Source organism: Lepidochelys kempii, chromosome 1 (genome assembly GCF_965140285.1).
Source record: "Lepidochelys kempii isolate rLepKem1 chromosome 1, rLepKem1.hap1, whole genome shotgun sequence".
Lineage (NCBI taxonomy): Eukaryota > Metazoa > Chordata > Testudines > Cheloniidae > Lepidochelys > Lepidochelys kempii.
The window spans coordinates 225,952,208-225,977,822 of NC_136380.1; the positions used below are offsets into that span (position 1 = coordinate 225,952,208).

At 44.2% G+C, this 25,615-nt stretch overlaps 1 protein-coding gene across 2 annotated transcripts; it reads left to right on the forward strand.

Annotated features, from left to right (window-relative positions):
- Positions 1-1,643: 1,643 nt before the first annotated feature.
- CDPF1 (cysteine rich DPF motif domain containing 1) lies at positions 1,644-22,175 on the forward strand. 2 transcript variants are annotated; one of them, XM_073315781.1, is made up of 4 exons: positions 1,644-1,761; positions 14,257-14,377; positions 17,064-17,175; positions 21,596-22,175. In XM_073315781.1, the coding sequence occupies exons 2-4, from the start codon at positions 14,265-14,267 to the stop codon at positions 21,743-21,745; spliced, it is 375 nt and encodes a 124-aa protein (XP_073171882.1). In that variant the 5' UTR covers positions 1,644-1,761; positions 14,257-14,264; the 3' UTR covers positions 21,746-22,175. The 2 variants fall into 2 exon arrangements, with proteins under 2 accessions (XP_073171882.1, XP_073171893.1); XM_073315792.2 differs by lacking the exon at positions 1,644-1,761 and adding an exon at positions 9,893-10,717.
- Positions 22,176-25,615: the final 3,440 nt, after the last annotated feature.

Sequence of the window (25,615 nt, forward strand, 5' to 3'; positions counted from 1 at the left end):
AAGTGCAGCCAGAAACGTAACAGAATATTCGTGAGGAACCGGAATAGGGGCTGCAACCTGGCGCACTCCAAGTAAACGTGCGCCAGAGTGTCCCTCATGCCACAGAAGGGTCAGGTGTCCGGGACGGGAAAACCGCGCCAAGTACACACCCGGGCTCACGGCCCCATGAAGGAGGCCAGCTGATATCCCCGGTGGGCCCCGGGACCGGGGTGGAGTATAGGCTGGCCCACCGGGGGCTCCTCACCCTCTAGAGGTGGCAGGAGGTTCTGCCACTTTGTGTCAGGGCGGGACGCGAGGGTGAGGAAGTAAAGGGTGTGGAGCATGAGTATGTATAGGTATTTCTTTGGCGCGGTCTGGAAACGAACCGGCTGCAAGTCGTGCAGCCGGCTCACAGAGAAGGGGCGGGGAGGCCGGTTGGGTCCATGGGGCAGGGGCCTGATGAAAAGGTTCGGAGCGCCTGGGGTGGAGGGTGGGCGGGGCGTGCCTTTGTGCAGTGTAGCTCTGCAGCTGCTACTGGAGCATCAGGTCTGTAGCAGACTTCACAGCTACTCTATCTACATGGAGAGGAAAGGGGTTACTACGTCCAATGAATCTGCAGTCATAGATACATTGGCTCCAAACCACTCTATCCCAAATCCACTACCCAGCATATTAAGAGCAGGGAGCCCGCACTGTGCTCTACAGCCTGTTGGGGGCGGCACAGACCTCAATGGGGTTCTGCATATGCTGGTTTCCCCTGTCTGTGTAGGTGCGGTGGCAGTGATGGTGTAGATGGGTGGGTGGGAGGGAGATAGGGTTTCAATGTTGTATTTAGAAGATAAGGGAATACACCCCATCATAATCATGATTATTATTAATAATAATAAGCAGTACTCCCCTACATTTGCCAGGGGTATTTCATGCTGCTTTTTGCAACTCCCAATTTTGTTGTACAGAGGTGAAGCACGGGACAGGTAATTTTCTATTTAAATAAGGGACATCCCTTGTAATATGGGGCTGTTGACAACCGTTGATGATGGTGATGGTGGTGGGAGCGGTGGTCATATTGGTTCTGGTTCATTCTGGTCCTGTGTAAGGGAAAGGCTGGTTATTTTGCCAATACACCTATAAATGTAACACCAAATATTACAGAATAAATAAAGGTTTGGCTCCTCAGTGTATTTCAAAGTATCTGAGTGAGGCATGGAGATATAAACTTCTGCTGAATTTAATTCACAAAGTGACTAAGAAGTTCCCAAATGTTTGGGATCTTGGAAGTTTAACAGACTGCCCGATATTTCAATCATTTTTCTGTGCAAAAGACCTATGCTACTGGAAAACTGGTGGAAACCAATGGCTATTATATCTTTTACTTTTGTCTCCCGTGTTTAATTCAGATTGGTATCCTCGAAACACACACACATCTGATCCAAAGTTCTCTGAATCTTTGAACTGAAAATACACCATCATGCAGATTATTTGGCTTCTAACCTGAAGCCCTGGACGGCTTTCTCCACACATAATTTAGGACTCTTGCTGTACCAGAAAGCCCTAGCTACGCACGGCAAAGCAGCAGGTGGGTCCGCCCTGTCGATGTTGACTGAACACTGCTCCTTTAAAGAGCGGGAGGGGAAGAGTGCATGAGCCTCTGATGTCATCACGAGCAGTGCACGGGAACCAGGAAGCCTGCGGCTCAGATGATGGCTGCAGCCAGCAAGAGGGTCTGTTGAATCTGCAGGCATGTTTCAGTGTCAAGTTTCCACTGGGTTATTGGGAACAAGGGTAAGTTTTATTTTTAAAACATTTTATATATATATATATATATATATATATATATATATATATATATGGACAGTGTCCCTTTTAACTTGTAGTGCCACAACCTGAACGAGCAGCAGCACCTTGGGTCCCTAAGGCTAAGTAGATTCTGACACACGGCGTATATTGTCTGTGTCATTCGCAGTTTATGCACTGGCAGCTGGCACTGCCTAATGAGTTAGAATCCATGTCCCCTATACGTGAATGGGCAGTTAGGCAACAGCTAGGCATTGATGGTCATCCCAGTGCCTTTAGTAAGAGATACTGATGTGGGTAACAAGAAAAGGAGGACTTGTGGCACCTTAGAGACTAACCAATTTATTTGAGCATAAGCTTTCGTGAGCTACAGCTCACTTCATCGGATGCATATTCTAGCAGGCTGAAGAGCTCTGTCAGTATGGGAGGCTGTTGTAAGCGATGAAAAGGCACCCTTGAATAAGAGAAGGGCCATAGAGATGTCAGGATTTTTTAAACAAGGGCCCCAAGATATCTCCCTCTTTTCCCAACTCTTGGTCCTGGGAACAGTTCCGGTTGTTTTTATTGATTGATTGATTTATTTCTTGCTCTTCTGTTCATGGAGACCCATTATTTACCAAGTTTCAGAATGGTGGCCCTGTTAGTCTGTATCAGCAAAAACAACGAGGAGTCCTTGTGGCACCTTAGAGACGAAGAAATTTATCTGGGCCTAAGCTTTCATCAGATGCGTGGAGTGGGTTCTAGCCCACGAAAACTTATGCCCAAATAAATTTGTTAGTCTCTAAGGTGCCGCAAGGACTCCTTGTTATTATTTACCGAGTATATTTCTGTGAAATTCTTTCCATGGAAAGAATTGGAACAGTTCATATTAACAAAGTGGAGGGGAGTCTTTACACATGTATTACAAAATGCCAGCAAACTATAGAACGCTTAAGTGTGGTCTGCTCCTAGATTTTGCATTGACAGTGGTATAACTATTTCAATTAGGAGTAAAAAGAAAAGGAGGACTTGTGGCACCTTAGAGACTAACCGATTTATTTGAGCATGAGCTTTCGTGAGCCACAGCTCACTTCATTGGATGCATACCGTGGAAACTGCAGCAGACTTTATATACACACAGAGATCATGAAACAATACCTCCTCCCACCCCACTGTCCTGCTGGTAATAGCTTATCTAAAGTGATCATCAAGTTGGGCCATTTCCAGCACAAATCCAGGTTTTCTCACCCTCCACCCCCCCACACACAAACTCACTCTCCTGCTGGTAATAGCCCATCCAAAGTGACAACTCTCTACACAATGTGCATGATAATCAAGGTGGGCCATAACCTGGATTTGTGCAGGAATTCTCACCCCCCCACCCCCATACACACACAAACGCACTCTCCTGCTGGTAATAGCTCATCCAAAGTGACCACTCTCCCTACAATGTGCATGGTAATCAAGGTGGGCCATGTCCAGCAGAAATCCAGGCTTTCTCACCCACCCCACCCTTTTTCCTGGGGAGACGCACACACACACACACACACACACAATTAGGAGTGTGATTTTGTTTTTTAAATGGATATAATTATACTGGTACACCCCAAGGCTTGGATGCAGTTACACCAGTATAAAGGTCCTTTATATCACTATAGTTTATTTCCCCTCTTGTATGGGGAATAAATTAGACTGCTCTAAACTTCTTTTTACCAGTATAACTGCATCCATTTTAGGGGATTATACTAGCATAACTATGCTGGTATAATTAAAGCAGTACAATTTCTAAGTAAAGACAAGCTGTTATCGGCACTCGGGGTCCTCAATCCTGCAGTGCAGTGAAAAATGCTGCTCTCCCTTTGCTCTGGCTGAGGATGTGATATGGTTTCCCAGGATAGGGAACAGCCCCAGCAGTTGGCACACTGAGGATTGTCATTTCATAGCCTGGGAACTGAAGTGTGGAAGTGAGAAGAATTATGGCCCTTCCTTCAAACCAATGCAATGAAGCAGAACCTTGGGTGCCCCACTATATAGGGGCACATCAAATCAGTCTTGTGTTTTTTAGGGAGTGGAAGCGGGTTTTGCTGAAAAAATGCTCTAATTAATGGAGACAGCGTGAGAATCTGGAGATCTGGATTCTATATGCTAACCTTTGCCATTGATTCCCGGTGTAACCTTAGCCTTCCCTACTCTATAGATGGGGGAAATCGAGGCTAAAGAAATATTACTTATCATGTGACTCTGATTCTTTGAGACTATTGGAGAATTCTCTCTCTTGAGTCTGAAGCCTCCTGAAGGCTAACCAGAGCTAGCTCCGCACCTCTCCAATACATTGGCAACTGGGAACATTCCAGACCTGCAGCATTAGTGGCCTCAGCAATCGGTTTTAAGCCAAAAGGGTGACATTTTCATCGATGTGGGGCCATAAAAGGGCCCCACCTGCTCTCCTCCTTCTCGGCTGTGACTGAGGGAGCTGAAGCACAGCTGAGGATTGGGCCAAAATCCCTTTTGGACAGGGTAGAGGGAAGAATTCAGACACCTCTACTTCAGAAAATAGGTTGTGCAGATCTAATGGTGAGTGAAACGTCCCTAAGATTTACAGGAAAAGGTGTTCTGCCTCAGACAGCGGCGATAACCTATACTAAGGTCACATCTTATCTCGGTTACACAGTAAAATATGGAAAATTGTCAGACCTGGCTCTTTTTTTGACAGCAACACCCAAGAAACTGGTGTTGAAACAAGCAGTTGGACCGTAATGCCTGTGTACTGTCCCAGGCCAAATAGCTCAAAGGATCCCTAAAATTAGGGCTGGGGAGAAGAACCTCCCCTAGATGAACAGACTGGCTAAGCACACTGACAGAGGGCTGAATAAGGGCATTCCAGTGCTTTATCCAGAGCACCTTAAAAATTCACAACATGGGAGGCTTATTTATAGGGTGGGAATAATTCATATATGGGTTCTGTGGGTGGCTACAGAAAACAGAGGCTTGCCTTACATCACTAGGTGCTATTGGCGCTCAAGCTGACATACTGGATCTAGCTTTAATCTTGCGAGCTCAGGTACTGGTGCAGTGAAGCCATGGCAGCATGAGCTTCAGCATGGGTTGTACAAACCAACCCAGAACCCTGGATAATGCCTCGCGTGGCTAACCCCTGATGAAACTCTCACTGCCCTGGTTTTACTGTCCCAGGACCTGAGCTAGTTGGATAAAGGCTAGCATGGGTAGGTCAGCTTGAGCTGCAGTCACACCTACTGACTGCAGGCTAGACGTATCCTAGCTCAGCACGTGTTCAAGTAACTAGTCCATGACTGAAGGATGTACTCCATTTGTAAGCCATACTGAAAGAATGACTGAAGTTTTGCTGCAAACTTTTCCCATCCTATTTACAAATCCTTCTGGCAGACTTCTTCCACAAAGGCTTTGAGATGCTTGTGCAAGAACCCCAAACTTCCAGACTTCTCCCGTGGAAAGGGAAACTCAAAAGTTAGAGTGGCGAGAACATCCGTGTTCTCCTCAAACATCCTCGGCCAGATCCCTGTCTTGATGGGATTGATCACTGCTATTTGAGACCCAGACAAGCAGAGTATGTTTCCTAGCTAACATGCTAGAGTGCTTGGCTACACTAGAATAGGGCTCATGTACTATTAGTGTGGGTGGGTGTATGTGGAAAACTATATATGTAGCGATATAACTTTGCTATGTATTTCCTGGCTTTCAGTGTTTTGAGTTTGGCACTATTGCCCCTTAAATTCTTTTCATAAGTTTGTTTTTTTGGTTTTTTTTAAATACTTATGTGTATTTAAGTAACTGGGCAGCTTTTCAGCTGTAACTCAGTCCATGCTACTTAGTGGATGGTGGTAAGCAAACCAGAGACATATTTCATGCAGATTTTAATGGAAAGGGCCAATCTCTTCTATATGCTAACTCTGAACTTCTTTCTAGCTATGGAGGAGATCTGGCATCTCATAGCAACCGCCTAATAACATCCACACACATGTATTCTACATCGCTGGAGCTATAATTTATGCTTGCCAAGATTATTTTAACAGTGCCAGTTTCTTATTTCTCAACACTTTATGTTCTCTTTTGCTGCATATTTCTGCTTAAAAAAAATCACACCATGATTTTTGCAGTTTGGAAAGTGTTAAGTTAGATTGTGTTTAAGAACAGTGGTACTTTCATCTGCATTTGTGTGGCCCACTGTAACTATTCTTAAATGGTAACCTGGAGGAAGGAGAGAACAAGCACTGTGATAGAGCATTCCTACCTTATTTTCCACCAGGGAAATTACTTTAACAAAGCAGTCATAAATTAACTTAAGTAGGGACAAAATCAGTTCAAGCAAGGAGGTGGCCTGATGCTGTACAACCCTAACATGCTGAGAATCTTCTGAGCATGTTTAATTATGGGGATTATTTTCTCTCTCATTCCTATCACATGCCTCCCCTAGAATTGTCACCCTAGATGGGTATGAGGAGGGGACAAACACTTGAGCTAGCGGAGAATCCCTATTAACAGTATAGAGCCAATAACACACAGTTGCGCAATTCTGATTCTAGCCACTAGAGGACATAGGTACATATACTGTATACACACTCACCACTTAATTACAGTATGTGGCAGCATTTAGGCTCATCATGGAATCCTCCTCACGATGCACTGAAATTCTTCTCAGTATATATACTCTTTCTTGGAGATACCTGCCTAATCCAATTTTTTTTTTAATGTTGACGTTCTCTTTTCCTTGTTAAATCTTAAAGAAATATATAGATTGACTCCGCAGCATCTAAGGAGACACATTTTTGAGCTGTAGCTTATGTTTAAAGAGTTCTTTACTCAAGGAAAGGATTTGATAGCATATTTTACAAACCCCCTTGACACACTGTGCATATTCAAAGATTCTTAGGACTTTTCAGTTGCCACACTTGCTTTCATGTTTAAGACTGTCTTCAGGGCTAGTCTGGTGGCGCTCTGGATTGCATGTCATGTTGCCGCTTGGGAGACAGATTTAAGGCTAGCCACAGGCTCTCTTTAAGTAGTGGGGCTAGGGCATGCTGTGGTAATACACTCAACAGCTAGAGGGAGGCTGTGCATTGCAAGTGAATAATGGCTAGCAACACTGAAATATCCTCCTGTCCTCAGGGAGTCAGATAGAGGGAGACAGGAGGATTTAATTCCGTGAAATGATCTCCTGGAGTGAAAGGATAAGTGAAAGCCATATGATGGCTACACTTCAGTTGGCCATTATTCTCAATTCCTGACTAGTTACCCTAAATCAAGGTAGGGTAGGTGAAAGGAAGATCTGTATTCATATAGGAGAGGTAGGGAGACAGCAAAGAAATGACCTACAAGTACCTGAATGGCATCAACAGGAAGGAGCTGGGCAGGAAGGGAACTGTTCAGAGTGGATTAACTAGAAATAATGGATGAAAGAGAAAAATGCTTTTAACAATAAGATTGATTGTTCAACAGATTAGCTTTCTAAGGGAGGTGATTGCGTCCCAGTGCTGATTTTTGGGTAAAACAAAGCACTCCAGCGTAATTCTGAATTAGCTGGGCTAGGGACCGGGGACCAGCTCCCACAAGGTACTGAGCAGCTCCTGCACTCTTGAGTTGAGGACACTCAGCACCTTACAGGATTAGGCCCTAAATGTTCTGGTAGGTTATCACTATCTCTAAATAATAGGAGAACACCCTACATGGAAAACCAAGTCCCTGAAAGGGACTTAATTTGAAAGAATTAAAGGTGTGTTAGTGCAAGGTTTTTCTTGACACCCTATCAAATTGTTTATCTGTGTGTGAACAATGTGTATTGTATAGTTTATCTAGCTCTTCAGTCACTCAGGGGTCCTATGAAGGATCAAGAGTCAGTGCTTAAAATACACATTGGAAAGACCTGGGCTAATGAGAAGAGAAGCACAGAAAGTCAGATTCCTTACTGTCGCTGACCCTGACCATTTAATGGTGATTTATTATTTCTGGCATGCTTTAAAATCTTACTAGCACAATGCTCCAAGCAGAGCAGCTCAGAAGTTTTTAGGAGCCCTGAGAGAACTGCATTTAGACCCATCCATCCAAATCCACACCATACATCAGTCAAGGGAACATTCCCTTATCCCATCACTAGACTAAACTGTGTCTTAATTATAAATGGTTTCTTGGTATTGAATTAAAATATATATTGCACCACCATCACCATGGCATCAGGGCATCTCCCCCCACCAGGTTTCTAACCACACTTGTAGGTTGATGCTACAAGGTGCTGGGCACTCTGACCCCAATCCAGTAAAGCATTTAAACATCTGTTTAACATTAAGCATGAGTAGTTACATTCATTTCAATGAATGTACTCGCATGCCTAAAGTTAGTAAGTGCTTAAGTGCTTTGGCTTTAGGACCAAAATGCTCTGTGCCTTGCAGAATCAAGCTGTAAATGAGCAATATTAACAAGTTTACCATTAACCACAAACTTGCCAGATAATTTTATTAAGATAATGTTGAAGTAAAAAGAAAACGGTACAGAGTTTAAGCATAGAAGTTTCTGGTTATCAGGGAATAAGGTACAGATTATCAAGGGGTGTGAAATTCGGTTTAGGAACGGTTGGCGTAAGGAATACATAATCTGCAATCTCCCCGATTGGGGGTAAAAGTTTAACCGGTCAAAGTACAGACATTGAGATACGGGGGTATATTGTCCATATAATGGCTATGTTCAGGTGTGGAGTATAAAGTGTGTGAGTGGATACGATGATGGGGATGGATCTACCCTTATTTGGTGGGATTTAATGTTCAGTGAGTTTATGGTTCCAGTTCATATGATCCAATGGAAAAAGTCTCTCAGTCCCTGTCAAGGTTCCTCCCCCACTCTGAACTCTAGGGTACAGATGTGGGGACCTGCATGAAAAACCTCCTAAGCTTATCTTTACCAGCTTAGGTCAAAACTTCCCCAAGGTACAAAATATTACACCCGTTATCCTTGGACTGGCCGCTACCACCACCAAACTAATACTGGTTACTGGGGAAGAGCTGTTTGGACGCGTCCTTCCCCCCAAAATACTTCCCAAAACCTTGCACCCCACTTCCTGGACAAGGTTTGGTAAAAAGCCTCACCAATTTGCATAGGTGACCACAGACCCAAACCCTTGGATCTGAGAACAATGAAAAAGCATTCAGTTTTTTACAAGAAGACTTTTAATAAAAAATAGAAGTAAATAGAAATAAAGAAATCCCCCCTGTAAAATCAGGATGGTAGATATCTTACAGGGTAATTAGATTCAAAAACGTAGAGAACCCCTCTAGGCAAAACCTTAAGTTACAAAAAAGATACGCAGACAGAAATAGTTATTCTATTCAGCACAATTCTTTTCTCAGCCATTTAAAGAAATCATAATCTAACACATACCTAGCTAGATTACTTACTAAAAGTTCTAAGGCTCCATTCCTGGTCTATCCCTGGCAGAAACCAGCATACAGACAGACACAGACCCTTTGTTTCTCTCCCTCCTCCCAGCTTTTGAAAGTATCTTGTCTCCTCATTGGTCATTTTGGTCAGGTGCTAGCGAGGTTACCTTTAGCTTCTTAACCCTTTACAGGTGAGAGGAGCTTTCCCCTGGCCAGGAGGGATTTCAAAGGGGTTTACCCTTCCCTTTATATTTATGACAGTCCCTTTCCCATAGTTGATGCATGATGTCGTACCGGCTCACACCTCCTGGTACTGTCGGTGGCCGGTGATGTGTTCGATGTAGGTGTCCCTGGACCATCGGATGGTGTCCGAGACCAAGAGGCGCCGCACGAGCCGTGTATAGCGTCGACTGATCCCACAGGTCCACAGCACACGCTCGTTGCTGGGGTCCCAAGCGCCCAGGGCTCCGACGATCAGGGCATCCATCTCGTAATCCTTCGCTCTCAAGGTGTCGGCCAGGGGGGCGTATTTTTCCAGCTTACGAGCTCGGGCTTCATGGAAGGCCGGGGTCCTGTTCTCAAAGGAGACGTGACGTCGATGAGGATGATCTTCCTCTGGGCCTCGTCGGTGACTACCACGTCAGGTCGCAAGTGGCAGTTCACGGCGACCTCCCCCAGGCGCGGTACGATGGCTTTCACCAGGCTGTTCTGGATGGCGTTGTGGCGCAGCTGCCAGGCTCTGGAGTGGGGCTTGCAGCTGCACAGGACATGGGGCAGGGTCTCGTTCGAGTAGCCGCACTTCCTGCAACGCTTGTGTCAGTTCCCATGGCGGACGGCTCCATTGAGCGGGATGCAGTTGAGCCAGGCATGGTGGATGAACCACCAGTTGGCGAAATGGGTGAAGCCGCCCCCGGCGAGGAAGTGGTTGCTGGCATCCCACCTGCTGGTCAGTTCGAAGGCTTTACCCTGGTCCGGTTTACACTTCAGGGTTTCCATGTACAGTGAGTGGATGGCTGCCTTCAGGGTCCCCTCCAGCATGCCCCTGGTGCTCGGGGTGACAATTGTCGTTGGACCTAATCTGCAGCACCAGGACTCCCAGCTCCTGGCGCTCCTCGCACCACTCTCAGCGGCAGCCGATGCATGGCAAACTTGCCAGATAATATTACACATCACTGGAACATGGCGCTTCTTCAGAAATTCCCCATTGTCTGAGAGGATGTGGGCATTTTAAAGGAGGAAACCGATACCAACACCTGGAAAGATTTTGAGTCCCTTTAGGCCACTGCTTCACCTGTAATGATTACTAAAGGTTTATTTTTTAAATGTTGTTCCTCCTTGGGAGTTCTTTGGAGCTTTGAGACTGTGTGTCCTGCCCAGCAAAGGAATGGTTTCTGGTTGATTTTTCGTATGTTGCATGGAGAGAAAATACTATTTCCTGATAGTGAATTTGTTAGCATGGCCTCTCAGTCTACCTCACTGAGAAAATACTAGAGAACACTTGGTTAGGGTATGAGGCTCAGGAAAAATGCTGTTCCAGTTGCATCAGCTACATCAAGTTTCATGTAAGTGTCTCATTGCTTTGAGTCCAATGGAGGTTCACCTAATCCAGTCACTGCCGTACAGGCAGGATCACATGATTTTCAACTGCTGTAGCCAGACATGTTTCTACATATACGTCATTCCTTCCCTTTAGTAGTCCCTGAGCCATGTCTATTCTACATGCCAGCAACTCCTTTCTGTATCTAATCTATTTCAATTCAGAACCCCGAGTTATCTGGTCTTTTAATCTGAACTCACACACTCGACAATCTGTGAGACCCCTCAGAGATACTGTAATTTGATTTTATTTAAATGCCTTACTTCAAACAATCCTCACTGGCCTACAGTGCATTCTTTACCACCATTTGAATAATTGCAATTTGGGTCACCAAATTAAACATACAATACTCCAAATGAGGTCACAGAATCTCATTTGGATACAGGGATATATTTGTTTTGCTACTAATTACACATGGAGGAGTTTTTTGGTCATCTAAAATGCAGGCTTCACAACTGATCCTTTAAGTGCATTTTGTACATAGCTGATTTTAAGAACCTCTGCTTGAAAGAATACATTGCACATACACAGCCCAGATCTAATCCAGATTTCTCAAAGCACTTTAACAGGTTTCAGAGTAGCAGCCGTGTTAGTCTGTATTCGCAAAAAGAAAAGGAGGACTTGTGGCACCTCAGAGACTAACAAATTTATTTGAGCATAAGCTTTCGTGAGCTACAGCTCACTTCATCGGATGCATTCAGTGGAAAATACAATTCTGAATGCATCATCCGATGAAGTGAGCTGTAGCTCACAAAAGCTTATGCTCAAATAAATTGGTTAGTCTCTAAGGTGCCACAAGTCCTCCTTTTCTTAAAGCACTTTAAGTGTTTCACTGCCCCTTTGAGGAAGCTAAAAGATGTAGAGGGTTCCCACAGAGATGAAGTCCCCTCAGGCATTGACGATAGTAGCATCATTAGAGTATGAAGTGAGGAATAGGCTGTCCAGTTGAAACTGCTGGTGAATTTTAGTTACAGAGGAATATGAGAGAGGCTGTTCCTGAAGTGAACTGTGCTCGGGAGACTGAGATTAGCACACTAAATCCCCAAACCTGCATTATGATCTGTGTGTGGAAAGAGTGCTGAACCCGTGTGGCGTCTCCTTGACCTCAGTCCATTGTGATCCTTGCAAGTGCAGGATTCGGACCCCTTCCTCCTTTGGAAAGTGTCACGTGCTATTTAATAACAGGTGGGCAGGTTCCCCTTCTTAATTCATCTGAAAAAATAGACCTTCCAGCAGCCCAGGGCTCCCTCACACTTTGATGGGACGTTCCTACAGTACTGACCCCAAAGGAAGGGTCCGAACCACCAGCACCAAGGTGAGAGTCTTAGGAAGAGGAGGGTCTTTAAACAGAGGTGGGGGGGAACCAGAACACTGTCTTAACTCCATTCTTGGCCCAAGTTTCAGGGCCACCCCTCCCAGGGGTCTCTGGCACTCCAGTTCCTAGCAGCCTCCTGACCTCAGCGGATTTACCAACTTTGCAGTTTCTTAAAACCAGATGCTACAGGCCTCTCCCCCACTTACTCACTCCCCCTCCCCTGGGACTCACCTGCTGCCTGCAGAGCCAGCCTGGGAGCAGACATGGAGCCTATCTGCCTCACTGTTCTGTACCTCACCGTGGCCCCTCCCAGTCCCCAGCCCCAGTTAGCAGGGAGCAGGTTGGGAGTGGCATTTGCAGGCAGTAACCCCCTATTCCAGCATCCCTGCAGGCAGTAACTAGACATTTGGTGTCCAGTCAGTACTTCTGATCAGACACCGTACATGTCCCCTTTTGACCAGAATTTCTGGCTGAAAACCAGACGTGGCAACCCTAAGCCTCAGTCAGCTCTGCTTCCTCACTGGGGTAGCATCTACAGCAGTGATTCCCAAACTTTAACAGCCCACGAACCCCTTTCACTAAATTGTGAAATCTCGTGAACCCCCTCCTAAAAATGAATATTTCCAGGGATTTAAGTTTAAATTTCTTCCTCACTCCTTGGGGCTCCTGCTACTGGACCCTGTTGACCGCCCCGGTCAACCGAGCTCCACTGAGCTCGGGCTGCAGGTCCCGCTGACTGCCAGGGCTTGGGTTGCTAGCCCCAACTGCCTGGCTCCGCTCTCCCTGGGGCTTGGGCTGCCAGCCCCGCGCGGAGCGCTGGGGTTCGGGCTGCTGGCTTCCCCGCTGACGGGAGCAGGGCTCGGGCTGTCAGCCTAAACGGCTCAGCTCCGCTCTCCCTGGGGCTCGGGCTGTCTGCCCTGCAACCATCCTCCAATGCGTGGGGTCCTCCCTGCCCTGCAACTGCTGCCTCCAATGCGTGGGATCCTCTGGCTGCCATTAGTGAAATTTTTCTGGCAACCCCCCTGTACCATTCTGTGAACCCCAGTTTGGGAACCACTGATCTACAGGGCTGCTTCCCTATGCCCCTAGCTCTAGGGACCCACCACAGGTGCAAACACCTCTTCACTGTAATCTATCCCCCCCAGCTGCCCAATAGCAGCCCTTTATAAGCCCAGATGGAGTGCAACTCTCTTTAATTAGCTGGACTAGAATCACCTGCTCCAGTCCAGGGAAGCTGGGATAAGTCTATCCCCAGAGAGCAGATACCCTTTGACAGGGTCTTGTTCACTTGCTGACCCAGCCCAGATCTGACAGGGTTACGGTACAAGATGATACTGCTGTTGGACCTGAAAAGGTTAGGGGTTGGTAGTAGGAAACTGGAAAAAACAGAACTCATTTTTGATGACTTTCAAATATGACACAATAGTTGTGCCCATGGAATTGTGCATTTGTACATACAAATCAGGCAACTTTGTGTGCAGCTAAGTAGCCAGGTGTTTGTTCGTGGATGTGTGTTAATTTGGTGCATGCATATATACAGTACTTGTGTTAAAATTGGCTGCATGTGTCTGATTATATCAGAATGCAATCTATAACATACATCAAACCAAGCTTTTTGAAAACTCAGAAAGATGTGGCCTGGGTTGAAAATGAACGGGAACTAGAGAGAACACAGTTCTTACTGTTGATTAGCCAAGATTTTGAAAAACATGCATAAAGGTAGGCCCCTAAAGCCCTTTTTAGGCATGTTGGCTGAAATTTGCAAAGCTGTCTGGGGGATTTAGACACATAGGCTGTTCAAATCCTCAGGCAGCTTTGAGAAATCTAGGCCCTAAATGAGCAGCGTGCTTACTTTAATGGGGGACACAGCACTCAAAAATCAGGCCACTTGTGAAGGAGCCTAAATACAGATTTAGGACCCTAGCTGTAAGCACCTATTTAATTCCCTCTACCCCCTAAAATAATAATAAAAAATAAATGGCTTTCAATATGTGAAGAGAAGAGAAAAGGTAAAAAGAGGATCTCCCTTTGATGTTTACTCTTTAGGCCCTTTGCGCTATCATCCAAAATTCTTCCCCTGATATTGGTGAGGCTAGACAGGGCTATTGGAGTAGGTCAGTTGAATTACCTTTATGGGTGTTCCCAGTACTGTATTTTGAATCTAAAATGATTTGTTTTCATGTATGTAGCTTTATAGATGGATTCCCACAAAGAAGCCCAGCCGAAAGGAGACTTTGAATGCCAACTATGTGGGCTAACAGCCCCATACAGCTATTATGGGCAGAAACCCCCAAATACTCATTCTGTTGTGTAAGTACAGTCTCTTCTGGGGTAGCTCTCATTGAACGTATTTGGATTTTATAAATCTCACACTGTGGAATGATGCAATATTGCACAAAATGCCCTGTATATCAACTAATTTGTGCCTTAATTAATGCCTGAGTTAAATGCATGTGGTAAACTACATTTTGTAGGGTTGTTTAAATAGTTTTTCATATAATATATATCTTAAAGATCTTTAGAAATGTATTTGCCTGAATTAGACAAATCTCTGCTAGAACAGGTAGGTACAGTCTGGCCCAACAACTGTGCAGTCAGAGTTCAATCTTGCCAAATGCCAAGCTCTCCAACAAACCACTTACCCATGTGCTTAACTTCAAGCACATGAGTAAATCCATGGAGTCCATCCAAGTCAACAAGACTTAAAATTAAGTATGTGCTTAGTGCTTGGCTGGGTTGAGGCCAGATCGCTGAGCATGCTGTAAAATGGTAACAACAGTTGATCAGTACCAGCTTGGCCTGGCATTGGACCATGACTTATGGGAGACAGTCTTGCCTCATCAGGATGGTCTCCATATATGAATCCAAGCGCCAGCAGGCTTCTAATCTCCCTCTAGTCGGAAGAACGAAGAACCATGTTTTTGCAATGGGGACATAAGAGTGTGAAGACAAAACTGGGTTATTCAGTGAAATGGAAGCATAACCAAAGAAGTTATTCCCCATGCTCTCCTAGTTCATGTTTTTCTGTTCTGCTCACTATTTCTAATGCAAGCTGGGCAAAATTCAGGGTAGAGCAGAAGACATGCCCAAAGACCAGGATTTGCATCAAATAAACCCTATGTTAAGGGTGTAAATGAGTCTTCATGAATACACAGTGCCTTGCCTAGGTGTAATTAATCCTTTGTGGCCTAGCGTCCTACAAGGCTTATAGACCAGCTTTTCTACCCAGAACCAACAGCTATAATGCTTTAAAATTCCAGGATAGTTCAGTGTTTGAGTAAACACCTCCCTTCCCCCACATTCCCAGTTACATTAAAAGGGCAGCATCGGGGTATAAGACTATTTTGGGGTTTTTTTTGTTCTGTTGTCCATTTCACTGTGAATTTAATTGTGATTTAAATCAAACTCATCCAATAATGAGCCAGTCTTGCAGGGCTGTGAGCAGACACATAATTGACTTCATTGAGGAGCCACCTGGAGCACCTGGGAAGCCCAAGGCCTTTGACTTCCCCCTCCTGAAGCTGCCAACTTCTTGCAACGCATCACCTTAATACTCTTGAGCAGGGATCAGCAACCTTTGAGAAATGGCGTGCCAAACCTTCATTAATTTAAGGTTTGCATGCCAGTAATAAATTTTACATTTACAGGGGTCCCCCAACGAAACCCCAGACTGGCAGCAGACTGAGCGGGGCCAACGGCCAGGACCCCAGCTGGCAGGGGCTGGGCGCTGGAACCCCAGAGCAGCAGCGAGGCTAGCGGGGCCAGCGGCTGGTATCACAGGCCAGCAGCAGGCTGAGTGGGGCTGATGGCCGGGACTCCGGCTGGCTGGAACCCCAGACCGTCAGCAGGCCGGCTCACCTGCTGCTGGTCTGGGGTTCCACCGGCTCCTGCCAGCCGGGGTCCCAGCTGCCAGCCCTGCTCAGCCCACTGCAGGCCAGGGGTTCTGTTCACCCTGGCTGGCAGTGGGCTGAGCGGTGCCGGCAGCTGAGACCCCAGCTGGCAAGGCGCCGGTGGCCAGAACCCCAGACCATCAGCAGACTGAGCAGGGTGACAGACAGAACCCCAGACCAACAGCGGCTCACCCAGTCAGGCTCCTGCCAGTCAGGGTCCCGGCTGCAGCCTCGCTCAGCCTGCTGCCAGCTGGGGGTTCCGTTCACCCAGGCAGGCAGCAGGCTGAGCGGGGCTGGGGGCTGGGACCCTGGCTGCAAGGGGCCAGTGGCTGGAACTCCAGATAGTCAGCGGGCTGAGTGGGGCAGCGGCGGGCTGAGCGGCTCAGCCAGCCGTTGGTCTGGGATTCTGACCGCTGGCTCCTGGCAACCAGAGTCCCGGCTGTCAGCCCCACTCAGCCCGCTGCCGGCGTGGGGTTCCGTTCACCCAGGCAGGCAGCGGGCTGAGTGCGGCCGGTGGCTGGGACCCCAGCTGACAGCAGCGTACCAGAAAAAATCGGCTTGCTTGCCCCTGGTTGCCGACCTCTGCTCTTGAGCAACAGTGTAGCCTGAGTTTGTAAGAGTTAAAACAAGAGTATTTTAGATCACTTTATTGCTGCCTGCCAAATCAGCACTGAAGAGAGGGGGCGGGGAAGGTTGTGAATTTTGTTTTACTGTTAACTTCATTAAAAAAAATAAAATGGTTTGAATCTTTTGGTCCCTCAAAAAAAAAACCAAAAAAAAAACCCACCCAGCTCTTACCAATGAGAGTTTGAATTTTAAGTTTACAGGTTTGACATAGCTAGGAGTGGTAAAGGCATTTACATGTAAATGCCAACTTTTGAAACAGACTCCAAATTAAAAACCACATAGTTGAAAGGACTGTACTGAAGAGGTGTTTAATTTGGCTACATAATAATAAATATGAGGGTTAAAACAATGTGGTTAAAAGTTGTGTAGAATACCTATTATGGCAATAATAAAGTATCGGTTGCTAAGAGATCTTCATGTGGAAACAACAGACACAAATTGAAATTGTTTTTTTAAAGCATGGAATTATTTTCTTCTAGCCTCCTGGAAGAAAGCTATGTCATGAAAGATCCTTTCATCCCTGACAAGGACAAATTCCTTATCCTTGGATCTCAGTGTAGTTTGTGTAACAGACGGGTGTGTGTGGGCACAGTAAGTAACATGTGATACATGGTGCATATTTTTGCTCTCATTTTTCTTCCAGTCTCAATGACCTATTGGTGAAAGATCAAACAGCAACAGGGGAGAACCAAAGAGTTTGTTTGTTTTCAATGAGCTGCCTTTTTGTCCTGCCAATGCGCATAAGCATTGTTCCATGTATTAAATGAGAATGTGTACAAACTTGCTGCAGATTATGCTTACAAAAGAATGAAATTCACACTCCCAACTGAAGCGCTCTTTCAGTGAGTAGAAGTGCTAGGGAGTCGTAGATCTCTTTCCAAACCTTCAGATCCCTTTGCGATTACAACAAACCATGGGACAAATTCTACCCCCTCTTTACTGCCCCAGCAATGGATAGGGGTGATGAATGTACCACAGCTTGCTGGACTTGTCCCATCCCCAGTGTAGCCACAGCATAGTGCCTCCATAAGTCCTTTCTGTTGCCCCTCTTGCACACCCTGCTGTAGGAGTCATGCTGGGGCAGGGGACAGAGCGGAGATTGGGGTATGGTGTGATAGCACAAATGGGCAATTGAGACATTTCAAATGCCGATGCAAGGCAGCATTTGTTGAGGAAGCAGAGGAAAATACAGAATATTCTACAGGAGAAAGATAGTGAGGCCAAATTCCTCTACGTTCCATTGATCAAAGTGGTAATGCAGGAATGTAGCATAGATACGTTTGGGCCAGCAACACTGGGTCAAGTTCAAATATAACTCATTTGACTTCAGAGAAGTTACACCAGGGATGGATTTGATTCCCTATGTTAATTGGGGCAAACATTAAGTCATAACATCTACAAGTTTTCTAAGACTTTCTCCTGATAGCTTTATTTCCCCTTTTTAAATTCTCTTCCATTGCTTAGATTTATGGAAATCAGAAAATTATCAGATGACAAACTGAGATTTGTTTCTTCTTCTGAAGACTTGAGCCATTTGAGGGCTTCAGTGGGAAATGGATTGAACCCTTAAAGCTTTTATGTGCCACTGAGTTCTTTAGCAATGTAAAGGAGTAAATCAGGCACCCTTTACTGATTACATTGCTAAATTCAGGATATTTTAACAGCTGATATACATAAGATTTTCAACTAGTATTTTCAATTCCACCAATTAAATTTATCATGGATTCAGAGTTTCAGCCAAACACTCTGAAACTCTTATAGGAAAGTGAGAGCTACCATTTGTCAGCTAAAAGGATTAGTGCAGTTTATTAAGTGTTTGAATTCATTTGGGCCTAGCAATGCATTTGGGCCATGAGCAGTGTTCTGTTAAAAGCCTTTTCTAATTTTCATAAAAGATCCACAACCCTCTGACAACTAGTAGATCATGCACCTTTTTCTGTATGAGCTTTCAAGATTTTCCTAGATAGTATCTTTCCTAACAAAAACCTGTGACAGTGACAGCAATAAACATGCCCACCTCAATAGCTAACCTGAACAGGCAAAAGAAAGACAGCTAAATCAGTGGGATCAGGGCCACAGATGTGCAAGGAATTGGGAATACCTACCAAACTGGCCTGACTTGATATAGAGCAAAATGTGTGAAGATGGTTACTAAATGCATTTAGCAATAACACTTAGCATTTCCGTAGAACTTTTCCAATGTTACCTAACTAATCCTTTTGATGTCCATGCGAGATAGGTAAATGTTCCTCTTTCATGTAGGGGAAACTAGGACATGGAGAGGTTAAGTGACTTGCCCAAGGCCATACGTGGAATCGGAGCTAGGATTAGAGCTCAGGAGTTTGTGGCTCCCAGATTTGGGCTCATCCCAGTGGATTAATAAACCTCTGAAGCTAAAGAAAGCCACACTTCACTGGGGCAGTGTGGTAAATAGGCAGATCAGTATGTAGGACAACTTTTTAATAATAGCAGGTTGCTTTCAGTTCTTCTGTTAGTGTGCAATGGTACAAGAGAAACATCTGGCAAAACCGGACCTGGCTCCCCTTAGATGCTGGATTTAATTTGCTAGCTTCCATTGTCTGGATAGGTCTGACAGCTTTTAGCTTCAGTTAGTCTGGAGATACCATTTAAATTTATCAGGCAATAATGGGTTCACTTTCATCTGAAAAGTGAAAAGGAAAAAGCCAGAACTTCAGCAATACAGGCTGAATATACTCACTAGCCAAGGTGTTCACTATATTACCTTAATCTGTTTTCCTAGTCTTAAATCTCACTGAGGTCATTTGCTGTGATGTGATTCACAGCACGCATTATACTAGTGATAATACTGAGAGCACCGTGTGAGATACTTTGTTTGAGTCAAGCATTTGCTTGAGCATAGATGATTCCCTTGACTGTTTCAACCCAAAATAAACCAGCAGAGGAGCTATTTGTACTCTGTTGTGGGCTGTGTAACTTAACAGCAATATCTTAAAACATCCCTGGCCAATGTATTTCAGTACGGCGTATAATGCCATGCAAAGAAAGCAGTTTTAAAAACTCCGGGGTCCAATACATCCCAAAGGGGTAAGTGATAAATATACTGCCAAGGGGTCAGATGTTATTTTAAGGGTATTTTGCAAAAGCGGGAAAGCTGAACAGATATAGATTTTTTTTTTTTTTTTTTGAAGGACTGGGAAGTGAATTTTGCTCTCTAATGCTGACCACAGCAAAGGCTTGACTATCTGCAGAGTGGGGGCATGATAGCAGGTAGATGGTAATGGACGGCTTAAACAGTAGATGGTAATGGACGGCTGACTCCCAGCAGGACAAGCATCAAAGAAGAAGATCTTGAATACACCCAGTGTCTACATCTTAGAAGACTTAAGTACAATGCAGAGTCTTGTGATTAAAGCAATGGGCTTGGGAAGCCTGGGTTCAATTCCCAGCTCTGCCCCAGACTGCGGGTGTAATCTTAGGCAAGTCTCAATCTCTGTGGGCTTTAGTTCATCATCTCCAAAAGGGGATACAATGCTTCCTTCTTGTCTACTTAGGTTGTAGGCTCTTCAGATCAGGAATTGTCTCTTGCTATATGTAGGGACAATGCCTAGCACAGCGATGCCCTGATCCCAGGTGTGACCTGCTAGAACAGAAATAATAATAGCATGGCCAATTTAAAAACTGAAAATCACCACTCTGTCAGTGCCATTATAAAGAATGAAGAGCAGCTAGGGACAAACAGCCAGTAGGCTGTCTAGATGGTATAACAAATACCTTTTCAGACCATGCCTCAGAGATGGGGCTTTCCAAGATATATGTATGTCCTAAAGTGATACCAACCTATCTCAGTACTGAATGCATGAAAGAACCAATTTACTGAGTACCTGTAAGGAAACCATATAAAGGCGCATTCTTCATTAGCCCTGAAGAATAATCATTATCCCCAAGAATAATCCACCAGCAATACCAATGCCAGCTCCATGCATGGAATCGCAGGTGGAACCTAGTGGTCTACACCAGCAGAACCATAAACTGTGGTCCCACTACAGGGCAGAGAAACAGATACATTAATAACCTTGTCTTCAAGGTTGGCAAACTTGTGAATTGCAAATTCGATTAAAATATCACAGCTATGCTTTCACCTCTTCCTTTATAAGAAGTACCTAGCTAGAGCCAACTGGATCAACATTTTTGGGCCTACAGCATTGGCTAATCATCTGTGAAATATGCTGGATCCAAGAGTCACCGCACAATAGAATCAGGGAAACCATTGGCCTTATTCACAACAGATGTGGCAGTACCCCAGCAAAAACTCAAGCAGAAGCAATCTACATGGCCAACTCCAATTTAGCTACAAGAGTTTTGTCCCCTCAATATCACCTTTTTCTCCCCCCAAAGAACTAATTTAAGAAGGCAGTGGTAAGTGGATAATTTCACAATTGAATTAAACTATGTTTTAGATTCCGTTGTTCATTGATAAAGCATTTCTGTGGAGTTCACCACCACAATATCTGTGTATCTGGATCTGTGCCCCCAGCAACACTAAGCATAAAGAGCAGTACAAAGAATAGTATATTTTGTAGTGGGCTATGGACCAAGGTGCAGCTGAAGTTACAGTAAAGCTAGGCACTGCCATAAGAAATGGTCTCTCACATAACCACCTTTGTAGCAATGTGTAAGGACCGCAATTGCCTTTAACCCTGAATGGGGGTTGGAGGGAGAAAGCTTCTTGTGGCTTCCTACCCTGCTGAATGAACCAGGAATGATCTCCCCATTAGTGAGGAAGCGACATGAGCTGAATGGAGGAGGGAGAACAGTGAATACAAAGTCTGGTTTATAGCAGTGGTTCTCGATAACCAGACCATGGACAGTGCTGGTCCCTGAAGTCTCCCTGACATAGCTTAAGATGGCAGCAAGCCAGTCCCTGGGATCAAAAAGGTTGAAAAAACACTGTTTAGAGAAGCTGTAATGTAACCAATTCCATTTTTCTATACTGCTAATTACATATATATATTTTTATTTCTTTTTACAGGAATGTAGTCTTTTCTACTCAAAAAGGTTCTGCCTCCCCTGCGTTAATGAAAACCTACGGGAGTTTCCTTTGGAAATACAACAAGACTTGGAGAAAAGGAAGTCTCATTCAAAATCCCACCCCTCCAAAAAAGCAGATGCACGAACTTAAATTAAAAGCAACTGGAAGAGACACCACTCAGAGGTTGTGTTTTTTTTGTTTGCCCTAAAATGTAGATTTTTGTAATGATGATGATTAGGCAGTTTACTACCAGTACAAGTATTTTCATGACCGTGCTTTGTTAGTTTGGATTTAGGTATTCCCATGCCGTGTTTGCAATGCAGGCACTCCAGCACTGGGCTGCTGCTGGAGAACCAGAAAGGGAAGCAGCCAGGCCTGTGGTCACTGACCAGGTTACATATAATGCAAATATTCAACAGCACAAAGGATGGAAAAAAGGTCAAGAATTTTAGTTTTTCAATTTTCATAATCTAGGGTGTTAGACATTTTCTTGCAAGTGTTTTTAAAAATACAGGTTTCAGAGTAACAGCCGTGTTAGTCTGTATTCGCAAAAAGAAAAGGAGTACTTGTGGCACCTTAGAGACTAACCAATTTATTTGAGCATAAGCTTTCGTGAGCTACAGCTCACTTCATCGGATGCAGTTTCCACAGTATGCATCCGATGAAGTGAGCTGTAGCTCACGAAAGCTTATGCTCAAATAAATTGGTTAGTCTCTAAGGTGCCACAAGTACTCCTTTTCTTTTTAAAAATACAGGCAATGCTCTCAGCTGGTTTGTCAATATAGTTCGACTGAAGACCATTTACATTAGCTGAGAATCTGGCCCATAACAGTTAACTTGACACTATCACTTCACTAAGGTTATGGTAGGCAAAGAACCTGATGCCTCCTGACTATTTTTCCCCCCCTAAGTTTCTGTTCTGCAGCATGAGATCACAGAGCATATCAGAACAGATATTCATAGAAAAGTATGTTGTCTGGAGGCCATTGTGTCAAGACTGTATCTGTTTGCAGAAGTCATCGTGTGGCATTAAACTTGCAATGGAACATATCAGCTGATACTTACAAGACTGCAACCACTTTTCACTCCAACTTCCAATGAGGTGGAAACAGCCTTTGGGTGGGGGAGTGGGAAAGGGTTCCTTCCTGGGTGCAGCGTTTCCTTTACAAATTAGAAAAAGAGAATGCTTTCCAGATCATTTTTTGATCTTGACTGGACAATATGATTTACTTGGAAATAATAAAGTTCAGCCAGTAAACTCTGTCAGATTAACCCTTGCCTGTCTTGGGCAATTAAAGAGAAATTCAAGAGATTTAAATTAGGCTGTGACAGTTTAAACAGTTGAAATGATGGCCTTTATTGATTTTTGCTTTACTTGCATGGGATATTTTATATAAAAATTAAAGTCAATGTGAACTTTAACCTGATTGAAGTTTTTTTATAACAAGTAAATGGTTAATTTGCCAAAATAATTGATTCTTGACTAGAGTTAGCTGTACCAGGCGATTTGTTTGAGATCAGTGTTGAATGAATATTTAGAGAGACGGACACAGAGTGCAATATTTTGATCTGCTAGGGCTGCAGATTCATACTACATTGACTAATGTGACTGAGTGCTGGACTACCCACTTATTCATGTAGTGTAAATTAAACAGTTGTCATAACTTTCACTGAGTGCTGACCCAGGCCAGATTTTAGCTAGTGGCCTCGATCAGGGGTTCTCCAGCTTTTTCTTGCGGAGACCCCCACAATATGCTATAAAAATTCCATGGACCACATGTTCCACAGCTACTACTGTTCTGCATATCCAGTAGATGAAAAGCCAGGGCTGGCATTAAGGGGTAGCAAGCAGGGCAATTGCATGCCACAGGGGGTCCTGCAAAGCTAAGTTGTTCAGACTTCATCTTCAGCCCTGGGTGGCAGGCCTCAGGCTTCAGCTTTCTGCCCTGGGCCCCAGTAAGTCTAATGCTGGCCCTGCTGTTGGGTTTATTTTGGCAGACTCCCTAAACTTGCAGCCCCCAAGAGGGCCCCAGGCTCCTGGTTGAGAACCACTGGCCTAGAGGTCAAACTCCAGATCTCATTACTGTTCCTCTGAGCCATCTAGTCCCACAGAAAACAGCTTTGATATCTTAACTAAAAGCGTACTAGTCAATTCCACATTGCTTGTGGGAACAGTAGTGTCCAGTCATCCTATAGAAATGTAATTTAGACAGCAGGGTCTTTCTGATCACTACAGTACCTGTGTATTATAATGATATGAGGGTGGCTTCTGCTGTGATAACTATCACTGGTGAATAAATTGCAAGGCTGAAGTCAGGTGGTTACAACAAACAAACACAGAGTCCAAGGGCTACTCTGTGAAACTACTCACAAGAATATGGCTTATAGGATTGGACTCTTAGGTCTCCCACAGTCCTGGAACTGGTTGTGTGTGGACACCTTTGGAGCCATATGGAGTTCCATGGAATGCAGCAGGAACAAAAATGTTTGCTGATAAATTGCAAGAGCAGGACTTATTTACAACTTAGCTTGCAAACTTTTGAGCTATGTGCTTTTTATGGGAAAAAATTGCTTTTGCATAGATTAATAGCACTGCACACTTCTACAGCATCACACAAACAAGATCAAAGAACATACATGCTTTTGCATTATCTACACTTGAGTGTAGGCCAGAACTTAACCTGTTGGATTTCCTTCTTAATGCAATGTTTCCCATGAACATTTTACTAACAGAAAGTGTTCCCATCCAGAAAAAATAGATCTGGGACATTAAACTTACCACAATGTAAAACAGAGCATTTTAAATTTCAAATGTATGTTAAATATCTACCGCCAGAAAAAAAAAGTTTTGAAAATTGTAGCTAATCTTGGGCTGGTAACTGAGTCTCATCTAACACTAAAACTGCAAAAAGCAGAAAGAGATACATGATGGGAGGTAGTAATGTACTTTTGTTTTTAAAAAAATATATATAGTAATTATGTATTGGTGTCTGTCAGCTTATGTGAAAGTGGATGGTAATTTTGTACCAGGAGTCCTTCTAAAAAAAAACCCCTGAAACAGTAATTAACACAAATTGGTCAGCATTTAAAACAGATGAGGGAAAAGAAAGGCTGCTGTCTTGAATGTAGGCTTCAGAAGCATACACCATCTTAGACATGTTGAAATAATAGTTTTAAACGCTCATGCTCACAGTCAACCCAACCTTCTTAAAGCAATTGTCAGTAGTATCTGGGATAAAAGAGTAATATGAAAATCCCAAAGTTTTTAAACAGAAACTAATTCATCTTCTGGTATACCACATCATTAACAGGTACATTTCATCATTGGCCCTGCACACACAGGTGCAGAGTGTTTTGCACACAGAGCATAGTAAAAAGGGATGAGCTAAACAAGGAAAGTCCAATGCTGCATGAACAAGAATGCTACTATCCACCTGCCAGGTTAGTGCTGGGGTGAGGCCTAAACTGGAGAGCATCATTAAGTGCTGCATTAGCATGAAGATCTAACTTAAGCCCATCTCTTGTCAGATATGTTTTTCATCCACATCACCCCCCTTTCTTTATACTACACTTGAGGAAAAATTTACTAGCACATACAGGCCATCAACCACCACTCATCTCTGCATGGTTGGAGCAGCAGCATGCTTCTCCAGCCTCTTCAGTGCTTTCTCTTCAGCATTTTTCTTTCCTAACTAATAAATGCTCCAACTTTCCCAGGAGTGAACTGATGATCAGGGATCCTAGTTTTTAGTGGAAAAAAAAAATTCAATAAAAACCCCCCATAGAAATCCATGTTTTCCCACAATTAAAATGAAACACTGAACTTCAGTTTCCCTAGCCACTATATACATAGGTATCAGTTGAAAAGTGTTCCAGCTGGAACGCTCACATCACAGGGCATTGTTTCTTTACTGTTGTCAATGGCCCTACTGTTTTAGCCTTTTGTTTTTGTTTCATTTTTATGTTTAGCGCTTTCCATGTGTTCAAAAATTGTCCACCTTTGAAGGTAATCTACAGCCT